The following is a 17,664-nucleotide window of genomic DNA, read 5'->3' as shown; positions in this document are numbered from 1 at the left end:
CCCGCCTTCTGCCTCAGACTTCTCATTGGTTGGATGTTTCTACACATTTCATTTTGAAATGAGGACAAGAGAGGAATGGGGCTACCGCTGTTTGTGAGATTCTGACATATCATCCTGCTCGTTTTTGGCCACCAAATATGGTGATTTATTGTTTTACCTACTGAAGCTTTAAATACTGTATCTAATATTTGAAGAACCTATAATGAATAACAAACTTGTTTAAAACATATTACTGTAACAAAATGTATTAAAAAACTCAAAATGATGCCTTTTAGATGAATGCACAAAAAGACATGCTATGAACAGTTGACCATACATTTCACTCTACAAATATACATTCAGCATTCAGTCACTTTGTTGAATGTATATTTGTGGATTGATATGTATAGCACAGTCAGATTTCTCTGAAATACATTTTGTGTCTCAAGCACCTCCGTTTAACATCAACTGTTTTATTATTGTGTATGAAAGTGTTAAACAGAAGTTAAACATTTTAATTATATGTTATCCATAACATATGTTGCAGTTCATCTCAGAAGATATGTAAGAGGTGTTGTCCTGGAAGTACTCCATTTTTCTGGTTAATGTCATTTTATCATCAACACTTACCCATCACCTCACCGCTATTATCATTACTTGATTGAAATAAATGTCAAATCAATAAAAAGAAAAGAAAAAAAAAATTACAATAAAGATTGATGAAAAAGAGATAGATGAGGTAAATTAGTTAAAATTGTTAGGTGTTATTTTAGATTCCCAGTTTAAGTTTGATAAACATGTAAAGAGGTTGTGCAAAACTGTCAAAACAAATTTCAATTGCTTCCGCTTAATAAGACAATATACCTCTTAAAGCAGCACAGCAGTTTATGCATGCCATGATATTTTCTCATTTATCATATTGTAGAACTGTTTGCAGCAGGTGGGATTGAAGTCAGTTTAGTCCGGGAGTGTGATGGAAAACCTCTACACTATTCCTCTTCAGTGGACAAATTACAGCCCAGTTGTGAAGTTTGTTGCAGGCAAAGTTGTTCTGCTGTCAGCCAAGCAAGGTAAATCCAATCCAGCAATGCACCAGAACAATGATGAACCAACAGTGTGTTAAACACCAGCCACAAGTGTTAGATGAGTGTGTTGGATGTTAGATGCCTCATTTTCATATAAGAAATACAGAAATAAATGGGGAAATAAATGACTACTAATTCATTTATTTATTAATTTATGCTCACTGTTATTTATTCATATATTTCTGAATTTCTAGGCATTGTATTATATATATTTTTTTACATTTATTTATATTTTATTTATTAAAATATGTATTTACTCGTTATTTAGGCGTATAATGATGGCTGACTCTATCCTTTCCATTTCTGGCTGAAGACTCGCTCATGAAACCAGACATCGGAGGACTAAGACTGAAACCTGTCTTGTAATCAAGATATAAAATCTGAACTTGCTCTGGACAAAAGCAACGTGACAGAACTTATCAAGAGAGTGTTTGAGTTTTTGGTTTGAGGTTTTTGTTGAAAAACTGTTGCAGAATATGTCAAAATATGTAGTAGTAGTAGTAGCAGTAATGATGATGATAATGATGATAATAATAATAGGAATAATAATAATAATAATAATCTTTATTTATATAGCTCTTTACAAACAAGGAAAATAAAAATGAAAGAATGACAGAACAATGATAAATTGCAGTTTCCACCAAATCTGTCTGTTTTAAAAAAGAGTAAATAGAAAATGAATAAAATCCCTACAATTTACCCAAGGAAATGTTACAAGTTTTTTTAAAGGTGAAAAATAAAAACATGGGTGTTCATTTGTGATCAAATACAGCAAAGTGCAGACCTGTCTCTTTTTTAAGAAACATCTCACCTGAAAAGAGACAAAGAAAAATCAGAGAGAAATCAGCAGAAAAATCCAAACAAGAACACAACTGAATTGGATAAAACAGAAGAAGAAGACAAAACAAAGTACATTCAAATATACTGAATTAAAATAAACACTGGATGCAGAAAATTAAATCAAAAGGAAATAGGATGCAATTGTGAGTGTCATAGCAAAGTGTGTGTGTGTGTGTGTGTGTGTGTGTGTGTGTGTGTGTGTGTGTGTGTGTGTGTGTGTGTGCTGTCACCGTTAAACAAAGATAATTCTATTGGAGATAAGAGACATATATAAGGTAAATAATGCAGAATTCACTTAGCCTACATTCAAAATTAATGACATTTCTTAAAATTGAAAAATCAAATATGGTTATTTCATGAACTAGCAATATTATCACCATCCACCAGGAACAAAACAAAATCCATCAAACTTTTTCTGAAACGTAAACTGCTGAAGACAAATCTTATGCCTGAAGCTTTCAGTCCTGTACCGATACAGAAGAAACAAACAAAAAAATCAAACTGTCCTGAAACTAAAACTACAGTTTTCTTTAAGAAGAGCTATCGTAGGGGTTAGGATCCCTGTGGAAGATATAGCTGTGATGGACAGATACACTAGCATGTTTATAATTCTTGTGATTTTATTCTTGTGAAGTAATGAATAATACTTCATCAAGTGAAACGGCACAAACGGAAAATGAAAAGCATCATATGAGGTTGCAGCTCTCCTCCTCCTCCTCCTCCTTCTCCTCCTTGTGGAAGATCTTTCCATCCGGCTGCTTCACCCATCTCAGCTTGACGTCTCCACTCAGGCCTCGGTCCTTCAGTCTCTGATTCATCTGACAAACAGAAAAACATTCTTTATTATTGTCTTGGTGTTTGTAATGCACTTTTCAATTCTGTCTCAAAAATACTTTCCCATTATAGCACCATGTTATACTATTATTATTATACCATTCAGCCTTCTGGAGGTTTGTGGCCTAATTCATCATAACCTGCTGTATATGATGGGAGGAGTCCACTTTATAGCAGCTGCCTTTCCTCTGACATTCAAGCCGGTTAGATCAGATTAGTTGGATTGATAAATGTCTTGCTTTCCTGTCTTAACTTTACCATCCAAAGCAACGTACACATGAGATTTTAATACAAGACAAGCAAGGATCTAGTCAGGAGAGAACAACGAGAGTAAGTGCCATAAAGCTAAGTTCTAGTCCAACAGGACAGAGGTACCACAAGGCAGTGCATAGAGGCAGATAAAGATAAAGAGCTGGGTCTTTAACCTTTTCTTAAAGATTGAGAGGGACTCTGCGGATCGAATGGAGTTTGGTAACTCATTCCACCACCGAGGAACCACAGAAGAGAAGAGTCTGGCTAGAGACTTAGTAGGTCAGAGCCGTTTTGGTTGCAGCTTTGTAGGCGAGCATCAAGGACTTGAACTTGATGCAGGCAGCAACTGGGAGCCAGTGGAGGGATATGAAGAGGGGAGTGACGTGCTCTTTTGGGCTGGTTGAAGACCAGATGCGCCGCCGCGTTCTGGATCATCTGCAGAGGTTTGAGCGTACATGCCGGGAGCCCTGCCAGTAAGGATTTGCAGTAGTCAAGGCGTGATATTACAAGAGCCTGTACTAGGAGTTGTGCTGCATGCTCAGACAGGTAGGGTCTGATCTTCCTGATGTTGTACAGGTCAAATCGGCATGACCGAGCAACAGAAGCCACATGCTCCTTAAAGGTTAGTTGGTCATCAATCATGACACCCAAGTTTCTGGCAGACTTTGCGGGAATGAGCTGAGCTGATTCGAGCTGGATACTGATCTGTTGGTGTACAAAGGGACTGGCTGCGGTGACAAGGAGCTCAGTCTTTGACAGGTTAAGCTGAAGGTGGCGTTCCTTCATCCATGCCGTTACAGCAGCGTTGCCATGGAGAGTTTTCTTCCGTGCCTGGCTGGCTGCCTCGTTTCTATTGGGCACACGCGGACATTCGTCCCAGCGCGCTGCGTTCACAACACTTCCAAAAAAAAGTTTTTTAAGTTGCTGCCCAGCGGGACATTATACGTATATATGTCTCTCTCTGACAAAATAAATCAAAGTGATGCGTACGCGGCGGGATAAAAGAAAAGTAAGGAACTCAATGTAGCCTAATGTAGTCTGCAGTCACATAGCGACACCTGTCCGTCGGCGATAACAGTCCCCGGTAACCCGGACCAATTATAGGGTCGCACCGTTATTTGTGGGTCATTATTTTTTATTTGCATCGCGCTATTTGCATTGCCTCACACGATGAACACTACATATATTTCTATATGATGTCATTTGTTTTTTTTGTTTCTATGACTACGTTTACAACAACAACAACAGCACGGTGTCATTTCCGCTTCTTTTTCCTGTAACAACAGCACGGCGGATAACACTCCGGGAGCAGTCGCCTTTTTGCGCTCGCTATCCCGGTACTTTCTACCATCTACAAATGCCATGGTGTTCATGTCATCATGAAAGACATGAACATCGAGCGCAAAAACAAAGGAGACTGCTACCGGGCTATTATCCGCCGACCACCGTGCTGCTGTCACAGGAAAAAGAAGCGGAAATGACGTTCAAAAAGCGGAAAAGCCATGTTCAGAAGAACAGTTCATGTTCTTCAATGTTCCATTCATGTTCAGGACAATTCATATTCAGAAGAACCCATTGAGGTTAAAGAACTGTTAATAAAGACGTTTAAATCTTATTTTGTGTTAAAAAATAAAAATAAAGACATTTGAGAAGATTGGATTTTTTTTAACAAAGCTTTTCTTGTGGAATACCTGATGCGGCCCAGCCTCACCCAGACTCTGCCTCCAGCGGCCCCCAGGTAAATTGAGTTTGAGACCCCTGCTCTAAAGGATCTCCCTGAGAGGTCGGACTCAAACCAGCGGAGAGCAGATCCTGAGAAGCCAAGCTCAGCGAGTGTGGAGAGGAGGATCTGATGGTTAACCGTGTCAAAGGCAGCCGATAGGTCTAAACATTAGAACAGAAGACTGACCGGCAGCTCTAGCTGATCGCAGTGTTTCCACAACAGACAAGAGCGCAGTCTCGGTAGAATGTGGGGTCCAACGGACAGTGGGACGAGAGTCAGGCGGAAGCTCGGTAAGATGGGAAAATGAGAGGAGTGAGGCCCTGTTAGCTGGCGGCGGCAGACTGAGCTGGTCAGGCTCAGAGAACTGATTACTGATTGGTAGAAACCTTATCAGTAAAGAAGGAGGCGAAGAGGTCAGCAGTGAGCAAAGTTGAGGGAGGAGGTGGTGGAGGGTTGAGGAGCGTGTTAAAAGCTGAAAATATTTTTCGAGCGTCTTTGGCGCTGCTGATTTTGTCATGAAAATAAGTGGTCTTGGCTCTTTTTAAATGGGAGGAGAATGCTGATAGGAGAGTCTGATATTCACTGAGGTCAGTGGGATCTCTGGATTTGCGCCATTTCCTCTCAGCTGCTCTGAGCCCCGCCTGTTGCTCTCTGACACCAGTGAGCCATGGACTGGGGGGGGTGTTACGAGCAGGTTTGGATGGATGAGAGTGGGCAAAGATTGTTTAGAGAGGTGGCTAGCGAGGAGCAGAGTGTGTCTGTAGCCTCATTGACGTGGAGTGAGGAGAATTCATTATGAGGGGGCATGTTAGCCGAGACCTCATTGGAGAGCTGAGCCGGTGTGAGGGACCAGAGGTTTCGTCAGAAGGAGACCATTTGCGGTGGAACGTGAGGATGTTCCGGTAAGGAAACTGTGAATTGAATAAAGAAGTGGCCTGACAGATGTAAAGGGATGACAGTCAGATTTGCTGTGGAGCAGTTCCGAGGCACAATCAGATCAAGTGTATTGCCCGCTTTGTGTGTGGGAGGGGTGGAGAGCTGTTTGAGGTCAAATGAGGACAGAAGTGAAAGGAAGTCAGCCGCTTGGGGTCTGTCAAGATGGATGTTCATGTCCCCCCCAATCAGTGGGGTGCCATCTTCAGGAATGGCTGAGAATAGCATGTCCAGTTCAACTACAGGTTCAACACCATCAGCGACCCCTGTGCCAGCCAGATATGACCACCAGCCCACACCCTGCACAATGACTTGGCCCCTCTACCCCTGCTATCTTATCTTATCTTTCATTAATAGCCAATGTACTTGAATTGCTACAGTTCATCCAAAACAGTCACAGTGTCATTTATTAGCAATTTCCAATTTTTTGCTGAGGTTGCTATTTGTTTACAGCTGTATCCAGCCAGCTAAAGATTAATAGATAATCCACAATGTTGCCGCAAGAGATAATTAAAATAAACTGTTTTTGTTCTGTCACTATGATGCTGTCTGACATAAGTGGCTTTGACAAACTTACCTTGCAAGTTCAGTTGAAGGTTTTTAGTTTGAAGTTAAATATATTATTTTAGTGTACAGTAATAGCTGGCTGATAACCAGCTAGGATAGCCAATTGGCTAATCAGGCTGCTATATTTGGAAATTTCAACAGTTAGGATGCTTCTGTAATATCCACAACCCAAACTGTGGGTTAGATCCTAACTGAAATCTGTCTGCATGTATTAGCTCTCTTTCTGCAGTGGCAGAATTTAATTGATTGCAATCTAAAGGGAGGTAGAATGATGCAGTTATTTCTGTAATGTGACACCTGAACATTCTTCCTTCCAAAGGTTAACAGTAGAGAAAAGTGAGCACCAAAGCTTACCAAGGAGTAAGCCAAATGCGTAGGACCAATGAAGTAGTCAAACAACTGTATGGAGAAAACTGACACTGACGAAGAGATCACACCGGCTCTTCAGATGTGGCAAAAAGTGAAACATCAGCACTCTCCTCATAAAGGTTTTAAGCCAGGAATAAAAGGAAAATGCATTGAAAAATTCATAAGCTGCTATTTTTCCTAGCTGTTGCTTTGTCTTAGTGTTTGTGATGATATACAAATGTTCATTTATTCAACTGTTGGCACTCAAGCTACACTTGACAAGTGCTATTGCTAAAATCCTAAAATGTAAGAATGCAAATAATCTTTCTGCATCATGCTCATCCATCATTACCTGCTGCAAAATGGCTTCCTTCAGGTCCTCCAGGTCCACTGAGGAGTCTGTTTTAGTCAGCTTCACCCTCACCACCTGCTTTGTTACAGGAACATCTAAGGATAGGTTTTTTATTTTAATAAAATATGCTTTCCATCCAGTAAAAAGTAAAAATTAAAGCCGATGACCAGAAGCTTTTTGTAAATATTGAATTGACTGAATTTCAAAACAATTTAATTGTAGATCACAACTCACCATTGTAGCAGGCAAAGTAAAATCTCTGACTACAAGGCCAGTCTTCCCATTTGCCATACCTTGAAGCCACACAAGATTCTGCGATATAGCCATTTGGTTCACTGTTTTCAGTATTCCAGTTAGTGAATGAAGTGGCGCTCCCATCTGACCACTTCCACAAGTCTCTGAACAGGCCGATCCATGCATTGCTTCCCTGGTTTTTCATCTTTATCTCGTCGTTCTCAGCTTGGTTCCTCACACTGGCCAGGTCTGTGTAGCGCTCCCTGCAGTAGCTCTGAGCCTCGGTCCAGGTCTTGGATTCATTCACCAAGATGAATCTGGAAGAGTCCTGGGCTTCGATGGCCCCTGAAAATATGTATTATTATTTATAAGTCATGATGCTGTAGTCTCAGCAATGATGTTGCACTCAACAATGACCATGAAGGCATTTCTGCACAATACTTTTGAAAGCTTTTTGCTGGTTTACAGGCTATCCAGTAACTCAAAGCAGTAGCTAGCCAACACTGTGTAGCCTCTACGCTGAAAGAGGGGAAGGGGATGACACAGATTGAAGGCCAAATTAGAATATCTTTAGTTATCACCTGAAAAAGTGGTTGGTTGGTTTGTTTTGAGAGAGCTGATCACATCTGTTGTACATATGAAGACAATGTGTGGCTTGGGGGAGAGGCAATGCTTCCCAAAATTTCCTGTATTCTTTATAAGGGTGAACAGTATGCTAGGAAGGAAGGAAGGAAGCTACGTTTTCCAAGTAAATCTTTTTTCCAGGAAAGCATTGCCCTGTCCCACTCAATAGCAACAAAATCCCAATTCAACCAGGGACATAAAGATTTGACGTCATTATCTCTCCCGCAGTCAATGATTGGGCCTTTAAAGTCTTTCACAGTCACCCCAGGTGAGATGATTTTGATACGCTTATCATCTGAAGACGGTAGAAACTTTTGTTTACATTAATTAATTAATTAAGATGATGATGATTATTAGGTGTCCAACTATTTAGCCCTATGTATTTGCTGGACTTGTTCTGGGAACTTTAAGTGTCTGCAGCTCAAAAACTTCAAAAGTCCTACAGCGACTGGCAGGTGGGCCGCTTTGGCCCCCCACTACTCAGGTAAGGCAGGCCACGTATATTGACAAGATGGTGGCGCTATGGCACACATATTTATGTTTTGTTCTATAACTACCGCAACTCGAATTGATGCCAAACTGTATACACATATCCGGGCTTTCTAGATCTAGAACTTTGTCATTGTGACTACCCATGTCAGCTATTTAGATTTTCCACCATTTGTTATGTAAAACAGTTTTTTCCAATAAACTCTTTCAATTTTTGTGCGACATGCGCCAAAATTGGTTGGCAGCTTCGGGGACTGAAATAAACAATCCTACTTTAAACCAGCCTAATTGCATTAACTGTTTGGCCGCTACTAACAACTTAATTTCCCCCAAAATGTTTCAAACTACATAATTGTCCTGAACTCCATGGCAGTGTATTCAATCATCATGAAAATTGGTAGATATGTTGATTTAAGAGAGATTTATGTTGATTCTAGTGGTCCCCCTCTGTTTGTGTGTGGTGAGTTTACAAGAAGCAGCTGTGTGAGCACCGGACAGATCAGTCTCTGGTGTGACAGAGTTTTTCAATTTCTATATACTGACCAACTTTTGGGTTTCTGTCGGCCCGTGTCGATATTGTGGTGGTGCGCCACCGCCAATAATGACTAGTTAGTTCCTGTTTACCAGCCCACCCCCTTGTTTAACGGACCGCCTGCAGCACCTCCATGAAGGTTCAGGACTTTCAGAAGTTCATTTCAGGCGGTTCTCAGAAGCAATTCTGACGAAGCATATCCAAGCCTTAACCCTCCTTTTTTTTAATCAGTGCCATTCCCATATTTGGCATATTAAAGTCAGCTTTGCTGCTGTCCACAAACACATGCTGAGTAGCACACCATAGCTGCCCATCGCCTGGGCCAGACGCATAAAACTGTATAGATTCAAGCCAAAGCAGCCCTATTGGCTGGATTGATCACACCAGTAGGTCTAATTTATGATCTGATGTGCATTATTCTTATTCCCACATTACTGTACAATATGTAAACCTATTGACTCCACTAGAATAAAAATCAGGCTTGCAGAAATAGGATGTTATCACATTGCTATATCGCACTCACCTAGGGGTGGGCGATATGGACAAAAAATTATATCCTGATATTTTCTGTCATATTGACGATGTCAATATTTGACAATATTCTTCAGCTTTCATAAAAATGTAATATTAATATTACATTATGTCCTCTGGGAAATGTCGAACTATCTTAAATTGCAACTGGCTTTCAACACAGTTTACAAATCACCTTCTCTTGTTTATGATCCGTTTTTACGAATACAAACCACCTCCAGGCGAGCCACCTCAACTTCCGTTGTGGATTCAGAGCCTGTCCTCTCCCTGACAGGCGAGGGCATTTCTGTGACTTGTCGCCCATTTTCTTTGTTTATCATTCACCATTAACACTTGTAGTTGTAAGCTACTGAAAAATTACAGCGATATAGCACTTGTGCAGCCTTAAAGTCGAGATGAAACGGCATTTCGAGAGTATCTAACTTCCGTATCGTGACGTATTTCCGAGTGAAACAGGAAAGACAGGCGGGACGTAACGTTGGGAGGAATTTGATTTGAACGTTGAAAAGTCATAACACCCGAAGACACACCGAAGTACCGTGCTGTTGCTAGCTAGCTAACTAATGAATCTTAGCCTCTTAGCTCTGTGCGCTAAAAGTTGAAAATTGATTGATGGGTGGATGTCATGATATTATTGGTTGAAATTAGTTACGGGCATGCTTACGTAAGCACACGGCATATTTTGTTTTACAGGAAGAAAACATGATTGAATTTTGATATAAGAATACAATGAAATTGATTTTTTGTATTTTTTTTTTGGCATATATTGTTAAATAGGTGCACAGTATGACCGGGGATGTGATCTAAAAGGGTTAAAAAGGCATTTTTCATTTCATCTCGTCTTTAAATACCAAACTTTTTTTTCACACTTCGTCTGATGGCCTCTAGAGGGCGTCTTTGGCTGCGAGATGCAGTGTTTCCAATACATAGACTCATCTGTGGCCGGCACAAAAAAAAAAGTTGGTCTATGTATAGAAATTGATCTAAATCGAACTCTAATGCGCCTGACGTGGACATCACGTCATGTCTGTTATAGACCAGCAGCTTTGTACTCAAACCAGCAGTCTCCCGATGTGAAAACAGAAGTGGAACTTAAAATTACACAATTGCTCCAAACTCTCCCGTGTTAGTAACGGGATTTGGAAACAGTAACTTGATAACTCGTCTTCTGCTGCAAACTTTAAAGGTACGTAATGTTATTACCTTGTGGTATTTAAGAAATGTTAGTGGAATTAATTTGATCATCAACTCTGTAGCAATGCTTTAATAAATAAAATAAAATAAAATAAAGTGAAATTAAATAAATTAAATGAAATTAAACTGAACACACGTGCCGTGGGCCTGTACAGGATCTGTGCTTGTTTTTTTGCACCAAAAGCCAATCAACCGATTAAGTCATTCCAACTTTCTTGTGTCAGAATGTGATTGGCTGATGCACAAAGGCATACTCGATAATGATGGCCTTTATCGGGCACGTTAAGATCAATATCATCGCATATGATGTCATACACTCACCTCAGCTGACTCAGAACGTTTACACATGCGCGGTATGCACATTCTCACGGCATTCTGCCAGTATCTCTCTCTCTCTCTCTCTCTGACTCTCTCTCTCTCTCTCTCTCTCTCTCTCTGACTCTTTCTCTCTCTCTCTCTCTCTCTCTCTCTCTCTCTCTTTGACATATATGGATAGATTTCTTTGGGGAAACAATAATATGTGTACGATAGGGGTTTGCACTTGTACTTTTCATTTTCATACCTCCTTGTGTAAAGTATCACCCTCTAAATAATATAATCAAATGATATAATAAATATATATAAATGCAAATATATATATATAATCAAATATATGGAAATACATTGTGGAGTTTCCTTAAAGAGTAACTCACATAGTGCCAATTGTCACTTGCAGCTATATTTGTTATTCATTTTGTTGTTTTCTTCTTACCATTGTAGCAGATAAATGGCTGTTTAAAACTGCAAGGAGCATCCAACCACATTCCAGCCCAATCTATGAACACACAGCTCTCATTATTGTAGAGGTTATCAGGCTCGTTACCGCCCCACATCCTGAACTCTGCCTCTTCTTCACTATAGTAACTCTTGTTTTCCAGAGACCACCTCCAACTGTTAATGTCATCATACAGTCCTATCCAGACAATGCCTTTATAATGTCTGCCTAATATCTCATTCAGCTTGGCCATATCTTCCTGGTTGTCTACGGTGGCCAGGTCAGTGAACTTCTCCCTGCAGTAGCTCTGGGCTTCAGTCCAGTTCTTTCCTTCTTCAACAAGGTGGTACTGACGAGGAAAACATGAGGGGAGGGTGCACAGTCCTGTGATGACAATCAAAGCATTTAGTGAAATCAGTTTGTACAATGACTCCTGCAGAGAAATGACTAACTGCAGTGATATTTTTTGCTAAAATATGACATAAGCAAGAGATTCAAGCACAAACAACTCTCATGTATCAAAAATCATACAAAGGTTACAAGAATTGAGAAAGCACATTCCCCATCTGCTTTAAATGATAAATCAGATTCTAGATTTGAATTTATTTTTATTTTCTGTGTTTGTACAATGACTTCTCCATGAAATAAATTCAGTGAGAGACATTTGACTTTCTTGTTTTTGATCAGATATGACCATCAAATGACACTAACCTGATAAGACCATGATAACAAACGCCTTCCCTTCCATGATGTACGATGCCACAGCTCACTGCACCTTGCTGTCATCAGAATAAGATGATTACTGTGAGAGGAGAGCTGCTCAATTATTTTAATTTTTAAAGCTGCTGCAGGTAAGTTCGGGAGGAAAGAGATCAAATCTCTGGAAATTCTAACCAACACAAGGATTGACACGGCTCCCGCTCCTCCCAGTGAGTGAGAGGAGGGTCGGATGGGTTTCCACACATTTCACATTGAAATGAGAATAGCAGTGAAATGGGACTACCGCTGTTTGTGAGATTCTGACATATTATGCTTGTTTTTGGCCATCAAACCTGCCGATTTATTTTTGTAACATATACAAATGTTAATCCATAAAAGTTACCTACTGCAGCTTCAAATACTGTATCTAATATTTGAAGAATCTATAATGAGGAACACACTTTAAAACATATCAGTGTAACAATATGTATATAGAAATGATGCCTTTTTGACCAATGCACTAAGACATGCTATGGACAGTCAACCATACATATCACTGTACAAATATACGTTCAGCATTCAGTCACTATGTTGAATGTTTGTGGACTGATATGTAGGCTATAGCACAGTCAGATTTCTCTGAAATCCATTTTGTGTCTCAAGCACCTCCGTTTAACATCAAAAGTGTTTTGCTGTTGTGTGTGAAAGTTTTAAACAGCTGACAAATACATCTTAATAAATATAGGCTATACATTCACAATATCAGAATATGTTATCCATAACATATTTTGCTGTTAATCTCAGAAGATATTCCATAAGTGAAGTTGCACTTGTGAAAGCACTGTTCCATTTTTCTTGTCAAATCAAATTTTATCATCAATACTTACCCATCACCTCACCACCTTTATCATTACCTGAATGAAATAAATGTGAAATTATCTTTATCAAATAGCTGACAGAAATATTCTTTCAAATAAATGATGCCTTACCTTTCTTGTGTAAAAGAGAGAAATGTTGTCTGTCACTCAGTCTTTCTGTCCCGCTTCACTTGCAGTCCCACAACACTGACTTGGCAGTATGGATGGATCAGTGTAATGTAAGTGTAGTGAGCGCAGGTCTGGTCAGTGCAGTCCTCTAACATTCAAGACAGGTTTCTTTGAAGCTGCACATCCTACTTTAATAGCACATGGAGAGGTCACATCAGATCCTGTGTATTGGAAAACGTCTCCCACCCCTCTGTCTCCTCTTTCTTCCTTACGTAAGTGACGGTCTGATCATTTGAAGATGAAGATAATCCTCACAGCATGATTTGTTTAGCTGAAACAATGCTGCTCTCTTTCCTGTGAAGCTATTTGAATATCATGAAAATGTTGTGACACATTTTGGAGAAGAGGCTCAGGTGTCCTCATGAAAGCACAAAAGGAACCACATTATTTAAATACAAGATACAGACAGTAAATCCTGGGGTATTACTGTTCGTGGAATGTCAGGCGGCCCGAAATGAGACAGTACATTACTGATCTGTAGTTTATACAGAATACTTGTTTTTATCATTGCTTTTTTCATCCCATGCCAAATGACACTCACTAAAGTATGGGGCAAATAGTCCAGATGGTGGCGCTACAGCAGTGGTCTAAAGCTTAAAACTTTTTAAAAAATCATAAAAAATCAACAATACATGCTACAGCTCTGTAATTTTCTGAGGTTATCGGCCCAAACAAGACAAAACTTTCATAAACTGGTACCTATAGTTAATTGTGAAGTCTACCACTCTGATTAAAAACTGCATAACTAATTAAATCTAACTAGTCCCACATATTTTGCACAAATTACATGGAAATTGCTACAGAGCATCCTTAGACATGCAAAAATAAAACTATTGTGGGGTTTTTCATGTGATCAAAAACTGAGCCCACAGCAGATCAAAATGTTTTACTGTAAATCGTACTGTACACACCCACTGTAAATAGTTGCTTATTCAATGTCCAATCTTCATGTAAAAAATATAAAATATGTCCCTGTCTTCGTGGATGCAACTTACAAAATTTCAGACTTCTATCTCAAAAACTGATTGTAGTCAATGGAAAATAGTAGTCAAAGGTTGTGAGTTCGAGTCCTGGGTGCTACAGAGTAAACTTTGCGCTTTCTTTGTTGTTATTTTCTTTTTCTTTTTTCTCTTACGCTACATCTGGCCAGCCCCGTCCATGACTGCTTGCAGTTTATTATGTTATTCTGATGAGTCTGAGATACTCCAACCATTATTTCTGACTGTGATGACTCACTCATGAGACCAGACAAAGGACTAAGACTTGGTGTGCTGATATCTGAACTTGCTCCATACACAAGCAATGTGACTGATGTTATGGAACAGAGTATTTGAGTTTTAATGTCTAAATGAATTTCATTTTATATTTGTTTTATCAATCTGTAAATGGAAAATATATTCCATTGTGTTGACACATTTGCTCTGAGTAGCTTTCAGCAACTTCCTCAATTTTTGTGGTTGAGGTTTATTTGTATACAGACAGATGCAAACACATTGGTGAATGTATAATTTGCATTGCATCAAGAAGAGTGTGGTTCACACTATTTTCCATTATAGGCTTTTGTTGAAGAACAGTTGCAGTATGTCAACATGTATTGCAGTTTACACCAAATCTGTTATAATTCACAAGTTTAAAATAATACATTAATAGAGGACCACTGTGGTCAGACAGGTTGCTGTTATGCAGGATTCAAATCATTTAATATGAAGATATTGGTTCGCACTCAGAACTTTTTATTTTTTAAAGTTGAATAAATCATGACAGACAAACGTGTCTGTAGACAACATGCCAACTTCCGCCTTAAATAGTACATTGCATGTGTGAACAGGTTGTAGGAGCCATGTCTGTGTTGTGCTCACACTGCTTCACTGTCACTTATGGTAATTTGGGGCATGACGGGGGGGTGGGGGTGGGGGGGTGGGGGGTGTTGGTGTTGGTAGCGGAAGAGATATCACCTGTTTGTTAGCCAGTCAGTCTGGTTAGGCAGAGAGGGGGCGAGTGGGGAGTCCTTATTTTCTGTTGACCTTATGTTTTACATTTTGTTTCTACACTAAACGCCATTGTTTCACATATGCATACAGCATTGTTTGATGCTACGGACTGCTTGAAATAAACATTCAAATGTCAGCCGCGGAGTCAACGTGTTTGATTGGAGCCAGCGAGTCGGACAGATAGCCTCCCCTACTTAGCCTCTCAGCGGCTAATAAACTTTTTACGCTACACAGGTGCTGACACTCACACAGTACAAGGCAGATAGAAAACATTACAAGAAGTCATTTAAGAGCTTATAATGTTATCGAGAACAATGCTATAAATACTGGACACAGCTGTGGACAGCAGGCGTGTGGCCATTCATGAATCAGTTACATCAACATTAAAAAAAAAATCAAGAGTAAAATCACATACTTACTGTAGATACTCTGAGTATCATTAGTCTATATTTGTTATAGGAAGACCGCCAAATTGAATTCTTCGTTCATGATACTGGAGTTGCTGTTTTCAGAGTCTGTATCCAGAACCATTCTCTTCTTAAAGAGTTTTGTTCATCATCGCCTCTCTGCGACTTAACCATACCTTCTCTATTCCAATGCAATTTTAAGTCACTGATGTTATGGCTGCATTCAATAAAATGACGGGAGATGGGCTGCTGCTGTCGCCTACATAATGACTTTTAATGTTAGGATGTTCTCCTGTGTGTCCATTAAAGAACTTATCAGTTTTTACCACGCTGATCTGCACGGGAAATTTCCACAGATGAAAGAGTTTGTTTTGGGAAAGTGGATATCTGCTTTCACCGTTAGTAGCCAGGCTCTGAACTGCAAGTTACTGACGCCATGGGGCCCAAAACGACTTTTTTCCCATGGAGATTACATTAGAGAGTACATTAGAAAAGAAATGTTTGTAAAGCTCAGACTTTTTTTTTTGTCTTTGACCCTTTGAAGTATCAGTTTTAAATCCTTGGGCTCATTTTTCTTTAGAAGCCACCAGAAGCCGTATGAATCTGTATTTTTTTGTGCTCTGTGAACACGCCACTAGGCCACGGGAACGCTCCAGGCGCATTCATCGCTTCTGCTTCCAGTGTTGACAACTACGGCTGTTAGGGGAGGATTTCAGCTGTATCCATCGACTAGATCACATTAAACTCAACCTACAAGTCGTCTGCTGATGTTTAGTTTTAACAGGCCAGACTGACCGTTAAGAACAATAATGGTTTAATTTAAATTCTGTGTTCTGTTTTCTGAATTTGTGTGGAATGATTGAATTAATCAAAGTTGAACTGATTATAGAAATCAAACTCATGATGCTCTTACCAAGTTTTTATCCTATTAAAACCATATTGCATTGAATATTCCTTTTTTTTTTTTTATCAGCGAATGGCAAACTTATAGCTATCTTTAGAAGTGTGAATCTAAATTAGGTTATAAGGATTCCTAGATGTTTCATCTCCTTAATTAAGAACTACAGTTAATGAATCATGTACACTGCACACTTACACACAATACTATAAATCTGTAGTCTCAAGGCAAACAGGCAAGGTGACCATTATAGCATTTAGCAATAAACATACACTAGTCAAGCATTTGATCACATTCAATCTACAAATAATCATTAAACTACAATAACATATGAAGAAAGTAATAAACTCACTTTAGTCACACACAACCATAGGTGTGTATCTGAAACACAGGTACAGAGGGCACTCCTTTTTATTTATTTATTTATTTTTTTAGCTATAATGGCTTCAAGTTAATTGTGTGTCTTGAGTTGTTTTACTTTGCTCTACATAGACAGTTGAGAGCAGTGAGCAGAGATACCGGTCTGTCATCTGGGGTCCAACCTGCGACAGCATGGACAAGATTACTGACGACTGCAGCCTGCCTGAGTTACAAGTGGGAGACTGGCTTCTCTTTGACAACATAGGTGCTTACACAGTTTGCAAGTCTACCGACTTCAATGGCTTTGGAAAAGCACACATCTATTCTGTTGTGACACCTGAGGCGTGGCAAGCCTTAATCCCTTCTCATACATGCAGCCCTTCACATGAATAACCTTGTAGCATCTCTGTAAAGGTTCTGTATGAACATGAGATAAGAATAGTACAATATTGATGTAGCTATGTTGAATATTTTGTGATCCAAATGACATTTGTTTTCTGTGTAACTGCCTCCCACTGTAGGGTGATTGTTTTTCCTCTCATTTTCATTTGAGATTTGTATTCAGACCTGGTGTGTTTAGGGATGAATTCGTACAAGCCTTTCTGTTCTTTCAAGTCTGTATTAGTCATATAAGTAGGATTTTACAGAGCACTCGCTGTGGAGTGTCTGCCTGACCACATATCAGTAAATTGCTTTGTGGGGACCGTTTATAAAAGCTGTTTTAAAAAACAAGTAAAAACCTGATTGTGTTGTGTCAATGTTTCTTTCTTTCTTCATCATACAGGATATTCCAGATCTCACCAAGTACATGATACATACAGTAGACAGCAGATATAAGCATAATACTAATCTGTGTGTGTATGGTACTAAAACAGTAGTATACACTTACATTAGGAACACATTTAACACACCAGAGTTTCACACTTCCAGGATGTCATTAGGACGTAAATCCAGTGGCAGTAAGTTCTTACATATCTTGTCTTCTGAGTTTA

The 17,664-nt window shown here is 39.5% G+C and overlaps 1 protein-coding gene across 1 annotated transcript; it reads right to left on the bottom strand.

Annotated features, from left to right (window-relative positions):
- Positions 1-1,723: 1,723 nt before the first annotated feature.
- On the bottom strand, positions 1,724-12,067 carry LOC139911106 (C-type mannose receptor 2-like). The gene is made up of 5 exons (XM_078284530.1): positions 11,983-12,067; positions 11,269-11,655; positions 7,148-7,492; positions 6,914-7,008; positions 1,724-2,722 (listed from the first exon to the last, which is right to left on the bottom strand). The coding sequence occupies exons 1-5, from the start codon at positions 12,017-12,019 to the stop codon at positions 2,591-2,593; spliced, it is 996 nt and encodes a 331-aa protein (XP_078140656.1). The 5' UTR covers positions 12,020-12,067; the 3' UTR covers positions 1,724-2,590.
- Positions 12,068-17,664: the final 5,597 nt, after the last annotated feature.

Source organism: Centroberyx gerrardi, chromosome 7, assembly GCF_048128805.1.
Source record: "Centroberyx gerrardi isolate f3 chromosome 7, fCenGer3.hap1.cur.20231027, whole genome shotgun sequence".
NCBI lineage: Eukaryota > Metazoa > Chordata > Actinopteri > Beryciformes > Berycidae > Centroberyx > Centroberyx gerrardi.
This window is presented reverse-complemented; position numbering and strand designations above follow the sequence as displayed.